The 15,616-nt window shown below is 38.5% G+C and overlaps 1 protein-coding gene across 4 annotated transcripts in view; it reads left to right on the top strand.

Annotated features, from left to right (window-relative positions):
• Positions 1 to 14,398, top strand: part of USP9X (ubiquitin specific peptidase 9 X-linked) — a 147,232-nt gene extending 132,834 nt beyond the window's left edge. For 2 of the 4 annotated variants that reach the window (XM_007991439.3, XM_007991438.3), the window contains exons 39-45: positions 780 to 965; positions 2,239 to 2,459; positions 2,546 to 2,634; positions 6,785 to 6,941; positions 7,099 to 7,311; positions 8,023 to 8,118; positions 10,206 to 14,398. In XM_007991439.3, coding sequence (XP_007989630.1) covers positions 780 to 965; positions 2,239 to 2,459; positions 2,546 to 2,634; positions 6,785 to 6,941; positions 7,099 to 7,311; positions 8,023 to 8,118; positions 10,206 to 10,343 — 1,100 coding nt within the window. In that variant the 3' untranslated portion in view covers positions 10,344 to 14,398. Of the gene's footprint in view, positions 1 to 779; positions 966 to 2,238; positions 2,460 to 2,545; positions 2,635 to 6,784; positions 6,942 to 7,098; positions 7,360 to 8,022; positions 8,119 to 10,205 lie in introns of all 4 variants that reach the window. The other 2 variants (XM_007991437.3, XM_007991435.3) reach the window with 1 other exon arrangement.
• Positions 14,399 to 15,616: the final 1,218 nt, after the last annotated feature.

The raw sequence follows: 15,616 nt of genomic DNA, 5'->3' as shown, positions 1-15,616 counted from the left end.
ATCAGGAATCGAGGGAGGAGGAAGTGGTTATGGTTTGAGAACTGCTCCTTAGCTTATTACCATGAAGAGGGGCCAAAACCAAGAGTTCTTACTTTTTATTTAATATAGTAGTTGTTGTTGTTTTCATCCTCTCTTCCTTACAAATGAGGGTTGCAGTCTTGGTTAGTCCCTTTAGACTCTCCAGGCCGTAGAAAGTGTTCATCTTCCAGTCGGGCGCAGTGGCTCATAATCCCAGCACTTTGGAAGGCCAAGGTGGGCGGATCATGCGGTCAAGATACGGAGACCATCCAGGCCAACATGGTGAAACCCTATCTCTACTAAAAATACAAAAATTAGCTGGGCGTGGTACGTGCCTGTAATCCCAGCTACTGGGGAGGCTCAGGCAGGAGAATTGCTTGAACCTGGGAGGCAGAGGTTGCAGTGAGCTGAGATCGCGCTACTGCACTCCAGCCTGGCGAGAGAGCAAGACTGTCTCAAAAAAGAAAAAGTGTTCATCTTCCTTACAGTGAGCCGGTGTGATTGGAATGTCATAGTCATGGTCACTGTTTAACAATGTTAATACTTATACTCAATGGGCGAGTTTTCTTTTCTGGTAAAATAATTCTCTGAATGCTAAGTAAAAGGGATAAAGTTACAAATCAAAATTTTTCTGATCATAAAAATTATAGACAAGATATTTTGTGTAACTGCTTGTTTTATTCATGAAGCCCTTGCCATCTTAATTTTTTCCTCGCATTTTTCTCCCTCTCTTTCTTCTCCCCTTCACTCCTTTGTTGTAGGTGTGGCAGAGAAGACACAGCTTCTGAAATTGAGTGTACCTGCTACCTTTATGCTTGTGTCTTTAGATGAAGGTCCAGGTCCTCCAATCAAATATCAGTATGCTGAATTAGGCAAATTATACTCAGTAGTGTCACAGCTGATCCGCTGTTGCAATGTCTCTTCAAGAATGCAGTCTTCAATCAATGGTAAATTTGAATGCTCCATTCTTTACAGTAGTCTTTTGTTGCTGTTGTTGTTGTTGTTGTTTGAGACGGAGTTTTGCTGTTGTTGCCCAGGCTGGAGTGCAATGGCATGATCTCGGCTCACTGCAACCTCCACCTCCCCGGTTCAAGCCATTCTCCTGCCTTGGCCTCCCAAGTAGCTGGGATTACAGGCACCCACCACCACGCCCAGCTAATTTTGTATTTTTAGCAGAGACAGGGTTTCGCCATGTTGGTCAGGCTGGTCTCGAACTCCTGACCTCAGATGATCTGCCCACCTGGGCCTCCCAAAGTGTGTGCCACCATGCCCGGCCCTCTTTACGGTAGTTTTTAAATACTACTGAGCTAAGAATCTGGAGGAAGATTTTTGCTTTGGAGTATTTTAGCCCTGTACCTATTTTACGTATTTAATGGGGATCTTTTTTCTGTCTCATTGTGACTGAGGTTGATACCATGTTTATGAAATAGTTTAAGAATTAACTTTTTAGGCTGGGCTCAGTAACTCATGCCTGTAATCCCTACACTTTGGGGGAAGCCAAGGCAGGAGGATCACAACAACAACAAAGTTGGCTGGGTGTCGTGGTGTGCACCTGTAGTCCCAGCTACTCAGGAGACTGAAGTGGGAGAATCACTTCAGCCCAGGAGAAGGCTGCAGTGAGCTATGGTCACGCCACTGCACTCCAGCCTAGGTGACAGAGAGAGACCCTGTGTCCAAAAAAAAAAAAAAAAAAATTTATGTTTAGATTTTGCATTTTTACATCTTGGTATATCTATCTGATCATTATAATGCATAATGTTACTTTCTTTGTTGTGCTTAGGAAACTTGATTTAAAATGTTATTTTTCTAAAATAAAACATTTGGCCAGCCGTGGTGGCTCATGCCTGTAATTCCAGCATTTTGGGAGGCCGAGGCGGGTGGATCACTTGAGGTCAAGAGTTCAAGACCAGCCTGGCAAACATGGCGAAACCGCATCTCTACAAAAATACAAAAAAATTAGCCAGGCTTGGTGGCATGCACCTGTAGTCCCAGCTACTCAGAAGGCTGAGGCAGGAGAATCGCTTGAACCCGGGAGGTGGATGTTGCAGTGAGCTGAGATCGCGCCATTGCACTCCAGCCTGGACGACAGAACAAGACTCCATCTTAGGAAAAAAAAAAACAATTTATAGGCTATATATAGGCTATTTTCTGTCATGAAAGTTGTGTATTATTGTGGAGAAGCTTATTAGTTTTTTTATTGGTGACAAATCTGTATTCTAGGTAATCCTCCTCTTCCCAATCCTTTTGGTGATCCTAATTTATCACAACCTATAATGCCAATTCAGCAGAATGTGGCAGACATTTTATTTGTGAGAACAAGTTATGTGAAGAAAATCATTGAAGACTGCAGTAATTCAGACGAAACCGTCAAATTGCTTCGTTTTTGCTGCTGGGAGAATCCTCAGTTCTCATCTACTGTCCTCAGTGAACTTCTCTGGCAGGTAAAAGGAAAATAACATTTGTATGTTTATAATTTGATTTCTTATTCCTTTCATTAAGTTACTCACTATGTCTTATTTGTTTTTAGGTTGCATATTCCTATACCTATGAACTGCGACCCTATCTGGATCTGCTTTTGCAAATCTTACTGATTGAGGACTCCTGGCAAACTCACAGGTGGATACTCTTTTTGTGACTGGAAGCAATTAGGCTTGCCCCAGGTGTTAGAGTTAACTGAAATTGACAGTCACACATTTTTGTAACCTATTGGAGTTCTAGTGAATGTTTTACCTTAAACCTAGGACAAGGGTAAATAACAAGTTCTCCCCCTTTCCTCAGAATTTTATTTCCTCTTTTATTCTTTTCTCTCACTGCCTAAATTTCATACTTAATAAGCCTGTTTCTTTAGAATGCCTTTTTTAATTAAGGAAGAGCTAGCTTGGGCTTTTGGTAAATATTTGAATTTCATTAATGATGCCTGAGGATTATTTTATGATTAGATTACATTTGTTTTAGAATTAGTCTCTTGAAGTAACTTAGTCATTAGTCACATGAAGTATAATAGTATATGTAAAAATAGGCTTTAGGTAAGTACGATTTCCATTTTTCATGGTATTTATATTCTGTAAAGTCCCCACAGACACTGAGTTAACAAATACTGAACCATTACTCCTAGGAGGAAATACAGAATTAGGTTTCTATAAGCCTCTTGTTTACATTTTTATCAGCCAGTCAATACATAACCTTGTTTTATGTGTGTTTCTATTTAAAGTCATTTAATATATATTGTTGACTTAGAGTTCACAGCCAAACAGCTCTGTAACTTAAGCCTGAACTTAAGCTTCTCAACACATTCTCCATAAGGCGCATCACAGCCTTCTTGTGGTCAGGAACATTAGATACCACTTCAACATTATATACTTGGGGGTCATTTTAAACATAAAAATAACCAATAAAAGCACAAATATGTGGAAAATGTGGCACTAAATACACCATGAAGGACACTTGTTTACAGCTTAAGCTGAAACAAGACAGAATGACACTCTTTTGGACTTCAGCTAAGAACGTTTGTGTTGGACAACTTGATATTTTTGCTGTTCTGCATGTGTCCACAGATGCCCAAGAAAGCACCTTGATGATTGATCTTGCAGTTATAAATAAAGTTTAGGAAGTAAGCAATTCACAAATGCGGAATTCATGAATAATGAGGGGATCAATTATAATTAGTTTTTATGAGAAGTTTTAGAATGTTAACTTTTTTCCCCCGTAAAAACTAAGGTTATCCAGCTTAACTGGCCCTCAAACTTTCACCAGAATTTTTCTATTTGTTTCAGTTTTTTGTTTTTTGTTTTTTTTGCAGTAAAAGTTGAATATATTATCTTTAATCCCAAGAGTTATATAATTGATGATAAATTATGGTTATTAGTTGGCAGCACTGCCGGGTTTTAGAACTTACCTTCCCACACGGAAGATAGTATAATAGTTTGTTTGGGAAAACAATTCAAAGTCTATGTCACAGTTTGCCTCCCATCTGCCAATGTAATAAAACAAACTCAAAAACAAGTTCTGTAACAACAAAATGCTTAAAGAGAAGTTACAATCTGGAGTTTTAGTGGGGATTGCGAACGCCAGAATTTGTGACTTAGTATTTTCAAATTATCTTCAAATTTACCATAATAGATTTCAAACAAATACTGTAAAAATAGCATTAAACCAAAAATAAATTTTCGTGAGACACAAAAGATAGTAGCTCAAAATTATAGTCATTTATTCAGGCAGTATTCAGTGCCCTTCTAAATATGTTCATAGGATTTGAAAGCTTTCTTCAGAGTGGATTTTAATGAAATCTAACTTTTACTATTTTCTTTTTTTAAAATGCTGTATTTCTGGGCACAGTGGCTTACCCCTGTAATAAGCACTTTGGGAGGCCAAGGCAGGAGAATCGCTTGAGACCCAGGAGTTCAAGGCCAGCTTGACCAACATAGCAAGATCTTGCCTCTATTTTTTAAAAAAGGAAAATACTGTAAGCACTTACAGTTTTAAACCAGTTAATCACATCTTAGCTCTTGTTTGATTAGAGCAAGTGATAATGGCAAAGACATAATGTGCTAGAGCAAATGTGGGAATTACACTTTTGTGTAATCAGATGAGTAAGATACTGTTGTTAAATGAATCACTGGCCCAAACGTGAAAATAATTTTCTCATAATGAGCTTTTAGTTCATTCAGTAAACAATGTTCAAATATTTATGGAGTGTCTGCCATGTGCCCAGCACTGCTTGGCATCAGGTAATAGGCAAGTGAAGGTAGTATTAATAAAAATGGCATTTGAGAACGGTTGATACTAATAATGGGGAGAAAATATGACATGGTAGAAATAATGATTTAGCACTTCATTGTTACCTGAAAAAACTGAAGGTAAAAGCAATTTATATGTAGCGTTTCAGATTAAACAGCAAGAGGGCCTGAACATGGTTGATTGGTCTGAAATGATTAAACTTTGCAAAATTGTTGAAGTAATCTGTTTTGTTTGGAAATCATGAATGCATTTGATGGAGGAAAAAAATCTTACTTTGAATTGAAACATACTATTAAGTAAAATACATAGTGTACATGAGAATCTGTAAATTCTCAGTGTCCGGGTTATGTTTTCTAATTGATGTAAAATTTACATAACAAAACTCACCGTTTCAAAGTATACAATTCAGTGACTTTTAGTACATTCACACTGTTGTGTAGCCATTACCACTATCTGATTCCAGAGTTGTTGTTGTTTTTTTTTTGTTTTGTTTTGTTTTTGAGAGGGTGTCTTGCTCTGTTGCCCAGGCTGGAGTGCAGTGGCACGATCTCGGCTCACTGCAAGCTCCGCCTCCCGGGTTCACGCCATTCTCCTGCCTCAGCCTCCCGAGTAGCTGGGACTACAGGCACCCGCCACCACACCCAGCTAATTTTTTTTGTATTTTTAGTAGAGACGGGGTTTCACCATGTTAGTCAGGATGGTCTCCATCTCCTGACCTTGTGATCCACCCGCCTCAGCCTCCCAAAATGTTGGGATTACAGGCGTGGGCCACCGCGCCTGTCCCAGAACATTTTTTTTATTACCCCAAAAGGAAGCCCCTACCCAATTAAATAGTCACTCACCATTCCTTCCAGCCCTAGCAACCACTAATCTGCTCTCTGTCTCTGTGGATTTGCCTATTCTAGACATTTCGTAAAAATGAAATCATGCAATTTGTGTGTCTGACTTCTTTCACTTAGCTTAATGTTTTCAGAGTCCATCCATGTTATAGCATATATCATTAGTTTATAGCTGAATAATATTTTGTTTACTGGCACATAATATTTTTTAACACAAAAGAAACAAGGCATGTTTGTGCCCCTCCAATCATGTTTTAAGTTAGTTATTTCAGGGAAAGACAGGAACTAGTTGGCTATGTATTATTACTCCGTTGTAGTTTGGGAGAAACTGAAATGAAATCCTGTGTTACTGGCAAATCAGCCAAATTGTACTATTGCCTGTCAAAATGCTTTGCCTGCAATGTATTCTCATTATTAGAATTCAAATACTGTACCTCCAAATTATGTCACTGAATCCTAACTTGCCTTCAGAGATGCAGTTTTATAAAAGGTATTGATGTATAGCAAATTACCCTCGACTACAGCAGTCATAAACTTCGTTATTAACTTTTTAAAAATTTGCATTACTCTTGAGTGTCCTGAATTCACTTCAGGTAATGTGTTTAAATTGCATACATGGCAGAATTATTTTGGATTGGTAATAAGTTAGAGTGCAGACTCTGGAGTCAGACTGCTCCACAGCTATATGACCTCAGCAAGCTGTGTAACTCTGTGCCAATTTTCTCATCTGTTAAAAGGTTTAATAATAAGGCTGGGCATGGTGGCTCATGCCTGTAATCCCAGCATTTTGGGAGGCCGAGGCGGGTGGATCACGAGGTCAGGAGATCGAGACCATCCTGGCTAACATGGTGAAACCCCGTCTCTACTAAAAATACAAAAAATTAGCTGGGCATGGTGGCACGTGCCTGTAGTCCCAGCTACTCAGGAGGCTGAGGCAGAAGAAGTGCATGAACCCAGGAGGCAGAACTTGCAGTGAGCCAAGATGGCACCACTGCACTGCTGCCCAGGCGACAGAGTGAGACTCCGTCTCAAAAAAATAAATAAACAAAGGTTTAATAATAATACCTGTTGTCTAATGTTAGATTAAATGACTAAATCAAAGACATTACTGAGTAGCACATTGTAGGCACTCAGTATATATTAGCTATTAGATTTTAGATGTTTTTATTTTATATCTGGTTCTCTTTCAGAATTCATAATGCACTGAAAGGAATTCCAGATGACCGAGATGGGCTGTTTGACACAATCCAGCGCTCTAAGAATCACTATCAAAAAAGAGCATACCAGTGTATAAAATGTATGGTAGCTCTATTTAGTAACTGTCCTGTTGCTTACCAAATCCTGCAGGTGAGGATTTTTTTCTTACAATTTTGTAGAAATCTTAATCAGAATTAAGGATTCTGTTTTAAAAGAAGAGAATAATGAGAACTTGGGGTTGTCATTTTAAGTTAACTTTGAAGTATTCCAAATCCTGTTATATATGTGGTTTTATTTTCTTTTGCAGGGCAATGGAGATCTTAAAAGAAAGTGGACCTGGGCGGTAGAATGGCTTGGAGATGAACTTGAAAGAAGACCATATACTGGCAATCCACAGTACACTTACAACAATTGGTCTCCCCCAGTGCAAAGCAATGAAACATCAAATGGTTATTTCTTGGAGAGATCACATAGTGCTAGGATGACACTTGCAAAAGCTTGTGAACTCTGTCCAGAGGAGGTAAAAAAAGCCACCAGTGTGCAGCAGATAGAAATGGAAGAGAGCAAAGTAATTCTTTATTTTATAGGCCAGTGTTTATGTATTAATGATATTATTAAAAGATTATGTTGAAGTTTTGGGTTTTGAAAAATGTTTATTCGGCTGGGCGCAGTGGCTCATGCCTGTAATCCCAGCACTTTGGGAGGCCAAGGCAGGCAGATCACCTCAGGTCAGGAGTTCAAGACCAGCGTGGCCAACATGGTGAAACCCCATCTCTACTAAAAATAGAAAAATTAGCCAGGCGTGGCGGTGGTGCCTGTAATCTCATCTACTTGGGAGGCTGAGGCTAGAGAATGACTTGAACCCAGGAGGTGGAGGCTGTAGTGAGCAGAGATCGTGCCAGTGCACTCCAGCCTGGGGGACAGGAGTAAAACTCCGTCTCAAAAACAGAAAAGAAAAATGTTTATTCTGTGTCATCTTAAGCTAATGAGGGAGCCTTCTTTTGGAGAAATTTCTGTGAAATTGTCTGAAATGTAGTAGTTCTGAGAGAATGCAAATCAGGTTTTTGTTTGGTTTTGTTTTTTGTTTTTTTCCCAAAGTTCTTTATCTGCAGTAAAAGAAAAGTTGCTAATGGGTCAGTTTTGTAGATTTTTAAAGTTTATTTCAAATAGAAGTTAAAAATAAACTTGAGTTTGCCTACATAATTCTTTATCTTGAAATATTCAAAATTAGGAGCCAGATGACCAAGATGCCCCAGATGAACATGAGTCGCCTCCACCTGAAGATGCCCCATTGTACCCCCATTCACCTGGATCTCAGTATCAACAGGTAAAACAGGAGTCAGTTTGTGGTTTTATCCCCTAGAACTAGGTTTTATGCTTATTTTTAGAGGATGACTCAATTGTTGGTTGTGACTACAAAGTAACAGGTAGGATTATCTACTAGCTTTGGGAGCATGATCAGAAGAGGAATGGTTTGGAGCAGGGGTCATGGTGTAACGTGTTTGAACTTAACCACTGTAGGGTTTTCCTTGTCAAGAAGGTGTCCTTATGCTGGTAGTTAATAAAACTTTGAGAATTTATGTCAACATGAAATGATCATTGTAAGGATTGTGGTGATATTTCCTGTGAGGCAAAATCTTCACCTGGATTCCAAAAACATTAAGATATGCAATGAAGTAAGAAGTCCTTGGTTACTTAGCCATAGGTTTCAGCAATGGTAAAAAATCACTGGGAAAAAAAAAGGATTTGGGTAGATTTCCATAGGTGATTAGCTATAAAGTAAATAAACTAGTAAATAAATAGCAAAAGAAATGAGATGAAGAAACATTCTAAATGAAAACTTTTTCTCTCTGAAACCGAAATGTGACTAAATCAGCTCTTGTGGCCCGGCACGGTGGCTCAATCCTGTAATCCCAGCACTTTGGGAGGCCGAGACGGGTGGATCACGAGGTCAGGAGATCGAGACCATCCTGGCTAACATGGTGAAACCCCGTCTCTACTGAAAAATACAAAAAAAAAAAACTAGCCGGGCGAGGTGGCGGGCACCTGTAGTCCCAGCTACTCTGGAGGCTGAGGCAGGAGAATGGCGTGGACCCGGGAGGCGGAGCTTGCAGTGAGCTGAGATCCGGCCACTGCACTCCAGCCTGGGCTACAGAGCGAGACTCCGTCTCAAAAAAAAAAAAAAAAAAAAAAAAAATCAGCTCTTGTGAGGCAATGGTACTCAAACTTGAACAGACATGAGTCTCCCTGGAGGGCTTGCTCCAGCAGAGGGCTAGACGCTATCCCAAAGTGTCTGATTTCATAGGTCTTCAAGGGGCTGGAAAATGAACATTTCTAACAAGTTCCCAAGTGATGCTGCTGGTGGTCCAGGAACTATACTTGGAGAAACATTTCAGGCATTCTTTCTTACATTTCACTGTGTACACAGAAGCAAACTGAATAGTTAGGAAGTACACATTCAGCATACGTATTTTCATCTGTAGAAAGTAAAGCCCGACCGGGCGCAGTAGCTCATGCCTGTAATCCCAACACTTTGGGAGGCTGAGGCAGGCGGATCACCTGAGGTCAGGAGTTTGAGACCAGCCTGACCAACATGGAAAAACCCTGTCTCTACTAAAAATACAAAATTAACTGGGTGTGGTGGTGCATGCCTGTAATCCCAGCTACTTGGGAGGGTGAGGCAAGAGAATCTCTTGAACCTAGGAGGTGGAGGTTGTGGTGAGTCGAGATAGCACCATTGCACTCCAGCCTGGGCAACAAGAGTGAACTCCATCTCAAAAAAAAAGTCTAGAATCTTGGCTTGGCTGATGGAGCATATACAGAAAAATGAGAGCACTGTAGGGTTCAGACATTTTAAAAGGTTAAGGAACCAAATCCACAAGGAAGGTTAACTTCCTTTGACCCTGAGAAAGCTCTTATGTTAATCATGCCTGGTTACTTTATCATCTTGAACATTGTTCTGTTTTTAATCAGCATTATTGTGAGTTCAGGGTTACTACTCCTGTATATCTTGTATCATGGTTAGTCGATTGGATTTAGCATGTGGAAGAGTCAATAGATGCTCATAGATTGTTTTCTGAACATTTTTTACCAAGAGCAACAGTGGGTTAATCCTTTATTTGCCAGACTTGAGTCGATATTTTGGCACTAAAAATCACTTTGGCCAAAGATGTATGTGGACCTACACAATCACTGCTCTTATTCAGGGTTTGGGGGTTTGCATTTACACTATGTTTTTCTCTTTCAAGCCTTTTTTTGTTTTTGTTTTTGTTCTTGCACAATAGTAGTCCAACGGTATTTACAGAGTAAGTCCCAAGAATAAAAGTTTACATTTCCAGAGACTTCAGACCATGATTTTGAAGTTGTTTTACTATGTGAAAAGTTTTAACATGCAGATCTCTTCTCCTTTCCCAGAATAACCATGTGCATGGACAGCCATATACAGGCCCAGCAGCACATCACATGAACAACCCTCAGAGAACTGGCCAACGAGCACAAGAAAATTATGAAGGCAGTGAAGAAGTATCCCCACCTCAAGCCAAGGATCAATGAAATGCACATAATTAACTGGTTCCATCAAGACTGTGCACCCAGGCCTTACAGTCCAACCTTTTTCTGTGTCTGGCTAATATTTAAAACTAGAAAAACTATTCCTAATCAACATGGAGTGGAGAGTTTATTCACTGTCTTATCTGCAGAAATTTGCTGTCAATATATAACCCGCCTGCAGTGGAAAGTGTATAGTGTTTTGTAATAAATGGCCTGATGCTAATGTGTAAATGGCAAAGGTGTATATAGTATATTAATGTTGACTGTTAATTCTTAAGAAACTTTTTTCTTGATGAGACTCTCAGATCTACACAAACTACAAAAGTTAATTTTCTTGTTATACCCACTGCACTCTGCAACCAGTGTTGCCTGCCTCATGGCAGTTGGTTCAGCTCCTTTACAAAAAAACCCAACAGCAACAAAACAGAGCCCATTCATGTCAGCCACACCAATAGTTTCATGTTAATTCTTTGCCACTGGAGTCAATTTTGCTATGAGCAATGTGTAAGGCTGGTAACCTTTAAATTATTTGGTTGATGTGGAAAATTGGTGATGTAACACTGTTTCTAGATTTTTTTCATTGCCTTTTTATTCTGATATTAGGTTAATCACTTTGAAGCTATAGTTATGCTGTAACATTTAGCATGGCTTCACACCAAGTTAGTGTAGCCAGTGAGGAAAAAGTTACCATAATGACAGCAGTTGTCCGAGAAGTGACAGCTGTATTACTCAGAGCTTTTACTTCTTACACCTAGAATATTAAAATATAAAACAAGGCGAGAAATGTGACAAACAGGCTGTTTTCAGTTGCACATATGTTCCTTATGTATGTTTGACAGTTCAATCTCTGGGTGGGATAAAGAACACTTACGTATCAGTAATGGGAATTTTAAAAAATATAAAACAAATATGCAAAAATTTGCTATGCCAAGATGCTGGAGCATAATAGAAGACTGTATTTGGTGTGCTTGTTTTGTTTCTTTGGTAGAGTTTATTAGGTGAATCTTCTCAAACTTTCCTTCTGCTGGATCCCAGTGACGTGGAAGTCATCAGAACCCCACGATACTTGGAGTACCTCTCTGCACCAAGATAGCTGGCTGATTTTCTGCTCAGTCACAATTTTACTTGAAAGCAAGAATTGTCCTAGCTCCTCTTCCATTATTCCAAAAAGTTTAACGTTCAAAGCAGGGTCTCATTAAAAAAGAAACTACTGGTTAGTTAATATAATTGAGATATCACAATTTCAGAATAAACATTTGATTACAAATAAGGAACTCCTCAGTTCATACTGTATTTAAAAGAGAATTGGTAACTTGAATGTGTGTAATTTTTTGGAACCTGTCTAAACACCAAATACCCTGCAAACAGATACAGCCCACCCTATTCTATTTAAATATTTTGCTGTTTTATTTTATAGAAATTATTTTGCTGAATTCACAAATAGAATTTGATTTAAGAAGAACTTTTTGTCCTGTGGTGTGTTTTTGTTTTTGTTTTTGTTTTGGTTACTTTTTTTGTCCTTTTTTTTCCACAGAGGACTGCATATTAAAATTCATTCTGTGCATAGCATGCCTAGGCATGACACTGATTCAGGATTTCAGTCACACTGAGTTTTTGTGCACAGAAAGATTTGACCTTTGGCCCTTTACTGAAGATTTTGAGAAATCAGGATGTTGACACTGTAAAAGTTTCCTAACATAATCTTGTACTTTTTGTATGTTTTTTATATACATGTATATTTAATGAGCACAAGCTTGGTTGTATTTTTTACAATTCAGTTAATAGGGAAATGTTTTGTCAAAAGGCTACACTTGGAACTGAACAAAGCAGAAACAAAATTGAGCATTGCATTATTTCGTGATTAAAAGGGGCAGGTATTTAAGATAAAGCTTTGGTTATCTTATTTGTAGTACTCTGTAGTCAACCTGTGCTTCTAGGTGTTCCTGTAATAGTAGGACATTTTGACACCAGATAGTTTTTACTTTGAGTGAAAGTTACACACGGTGTTTGCAATTCCAACTGATAGTTTTTATTTTTTTGTTGTTTTCTTCTTTGAGATGGAGTCTCGCTGTCACCCAGGCTGGAGTGCAGTGGCACAATCTTGGCTCACTACAACGTCGCCTCCTGGTTTCAAGTGATTCTTCCGCCTCAGCCTCCGGAGTAGCTGGGATTACAGGCACCCACCACCACACCCAGCTAATTTTTGTAGAGACAGGGTTTCACCGTGTTGACCAGGCTGGTCTCGAACTCCTGACCTCAGGTGATCCGCCTGCCTCGGCCTCACAGAGTGCTGGGATTGCAGGTGTGAGCCACCATGCCCGGCCCCAATTGGTAGTTTTTTAATTTAAGTTTCTTGATTCCAAGCTCTTTAAACAAGTGAAATAGGTTAACTTTATTTGGATGAGTTACTATTGTTAGGTGTACCATCTCACTATCTGAGAGGAGATTTATATATTTCCTGCTCCTTAACAAAATATGTAATGTACTTAAAAACTTTAATGACTTCCTAGTTGAGAAAAAACTTGACATACAAAAAAGGCTGTGAATTTTTCTACTTGGAGGAAGAGTCCAACTTTGGTTGCTTTGAATTTACAAGCCCCCTTGTGCCAGGTGAGGGGCTCATGAATCATTTTTGTCTCCATTTGAGGAAGAGTGGTCTGTGTTGTGACCAGGAGCAAGGGAAAGTGGAGTTATTTTTGTTTGTGCAAATTATTTTCTATATTTAACTCTTAAAGCAAGCATTAATGTATAACCGGAAATTTAAAGATGCATGTTATTGTAAGAGCAACATCATGGTGATTTTGAGGTCTTTTTCTGAACATACACGGCACATTTTAAATTTCAAGTCTTCAAAGTGCCTAAGGATTATTTAGTTCACCCTCAACTGATTTTTTGAGCCATATATTTCCTATTTTAAATGTTTGCAGAATCGCCAGTGTTGCTTTGAAAGAAATAGCCCCCAGAATTCTAAACAACATGATTATAGAAGACAGTAGAATGTGTTACCATAAAGACTGAAGATATTTTAGTTGTAAAACCGTGTGAACAAGGGCTTTTGCCCTATTGTATCTAAGTATTTCAGTGCACAACTTGTTAAAAAAACCATATTGCTGCTGTTTCTAAGCCCTCCACCAACTGAATTTTCATGTTTAGCATTGTAGAGGCAGAAATAACATTTTTTTTCTTTCATTGATTTTTCTCCTGGTGATAATTTCCCAGCCTTGTGTCTATTGTGTATACAAATTTAGAATTATTAAAATGGTTTTTTTTTTTTTTTTCATGATTAACTTAGTGAATAACTTAAATCCTTAATCCTAGTAGTGGTTAGAAAGATGAGGAGCCTTTTTTATTTGACTTACATTTGTAAATGAAAACAAGTCTGTGAATATTCAGATGACTACTTCAAAGTAATTCAGTTTTTTTATTAGTATTTTTCCAGCTTATGTTCTCCCACGAGCTATTTTACTTCGCTGAATTTTGTGGTTAATTTGGTGGATATATCCTGCCTTATTTAGGATTATAGCTGGATAAGAAAATTGCCTTTTCATTGTAAGTGCCCAGTTTTGGTCTCTAGTTTAAAGGTACTACATACTGCTGATAAAGGAAAACACTCCCCTACACCCCACTTTTTGTGTTACCAAGAAAAAAGAAAAAAAGTACTGGTTTCATAATAGGACTCAACCAGAATTGGTCCTACACATGTTGAGTGTTTAGTTTTTGCAAATAAGGTTTTTGAGTGTGATAAAACACTACAGAAGTGCTAAATGTATTGAGAATTTGCTGCCGATTGTATTTATAACAATTATTTTAAAAAGTTTGCAGAAATTTAGCACTTTCCCTCCAAATTTATAGGTGTAAAAGAAGCGGGGGCAAGGTGCACCACATTTTAAAACTGCAAATGTGTGAAAATTTATTTTGAGATTCAGATTCCTAAAAGGAAATTTCACCACCCAAGTCATGCACTTCTTAGCCTTTTACAAGCCAACAGACTGACATGAAGATTGTTCACAGTTCCTAAGATTTAGCACATATACAAAAATAAAACTTTATAAATTCAATTTCGGTTTTCCCTTTATTTATTAATACAAGATTTTTAAACAGAAGGTAGAGGTGTAATAGAGCTGAAGGGAATGTTTTAAAGGGGAATGTTTATGAGGAATTCAGCCATCATTGTGTATACCCAAAGTGGATTCACACCTAAGGACCTCAAAGAAATGAGTTGTGATCTAATTGCAGACTTTTTAGTTAAAACTAAGATTCGACAAACTGATGTTTCACAGTTCTCTTAAATTGTAAATAAAGCAGACCACATGTTTTGAGGAGAGCCAGGGAAGTGAAAGTTCAGTTAACTCTCTAGCAAGTTCTGTCTGCTGTTTTTTGTTTGTTTGTTTGTTGTTGTTTTGAGATGGAGTCTCGCTCTGTCGCCCAGGTTGGAGTGCAGTGGCGGGACCTTGGCTCACTGCAAGCTCCGCCTCGCGGGTTCACGGCATTCTCCTGCCTCAGCCTCCCGAGTAGCTGGAACTACAGGTGCCCGCCACCGTGCCCGGCTAATTTTTTTGTATTTTTAGTAGAGACGGGGTTTCACTGTGTTAGCCACGATGGTCTCGATCTTCTGACCTCGTGATCCGCCCGCCTCGGTCTCCCAAAGTGCTGGGCCGTCTGCTGTTTATAGTGTCTAGAAATAGCTCTTTGTTGTCATGTCCCAGGGAAATAAGATTTCCACAGAAACCTGGCGGTGCTTTCCGAAAGTTGGGTTACTTCAAGAACTGCTGAAAGTCAAGAACTGCTGAAAGACAAATCTCAGATTTTCATTGGATTTAATTTCACTGATTTTTTTTTTTTTATGGAAAACTAATATTTAACTTTTCTGCAATTTGGAAAACTCCCTCCAGTTGGATTAGACTGTATTTTACGTATTTTTAGCTACATGAGTACATCTAACTGAAAAAATACATTGCCGCCAATATTACGAATTGCTTCATTGTAATCTGATAACTTACAGATAGGCAAAAAGTTGACATCTTTATTTTTATCTATACCTGAAAGTTTAGATAGCTTACTAAAGTTCGGGTTACATAAAACGTTTCAGTGACTTTAGGGATGTAAATTGTCGAGAAATTTCTTAAACTACACCAAAAAACTTTCCTAAATAGAGCAAATTTCAGAGCTATTTAAATAAAAGTTGATTATTTTAAGGTCATTCTATTTAAATGGTCAAAACTCAAGAGTGAAATAGGAATCATTTTCGCCATCATCTGAGAAAACAAGTCTCGTTC

The sequence above is a fragment of the Chlorocebus sabaeus genome, chromosome X (genome assembly GCF_047675955.1).
Source record: "Chlorocebus sabaeus isolate Y175 chromosome X, mChlSab1.0.hap1, whole genome shotgun sequence".
Classification (NCBI taxonomy): domain Eukaryota; kingdom Metazoa; phylum Chordata; class Mammalia; order Primates; family Cercopithecidae; genus Chlorocebus; species Chlorocebus sabaeus.
This window is presented reverse-complemented; position numbering and strand designations above follow the sequence as displayed.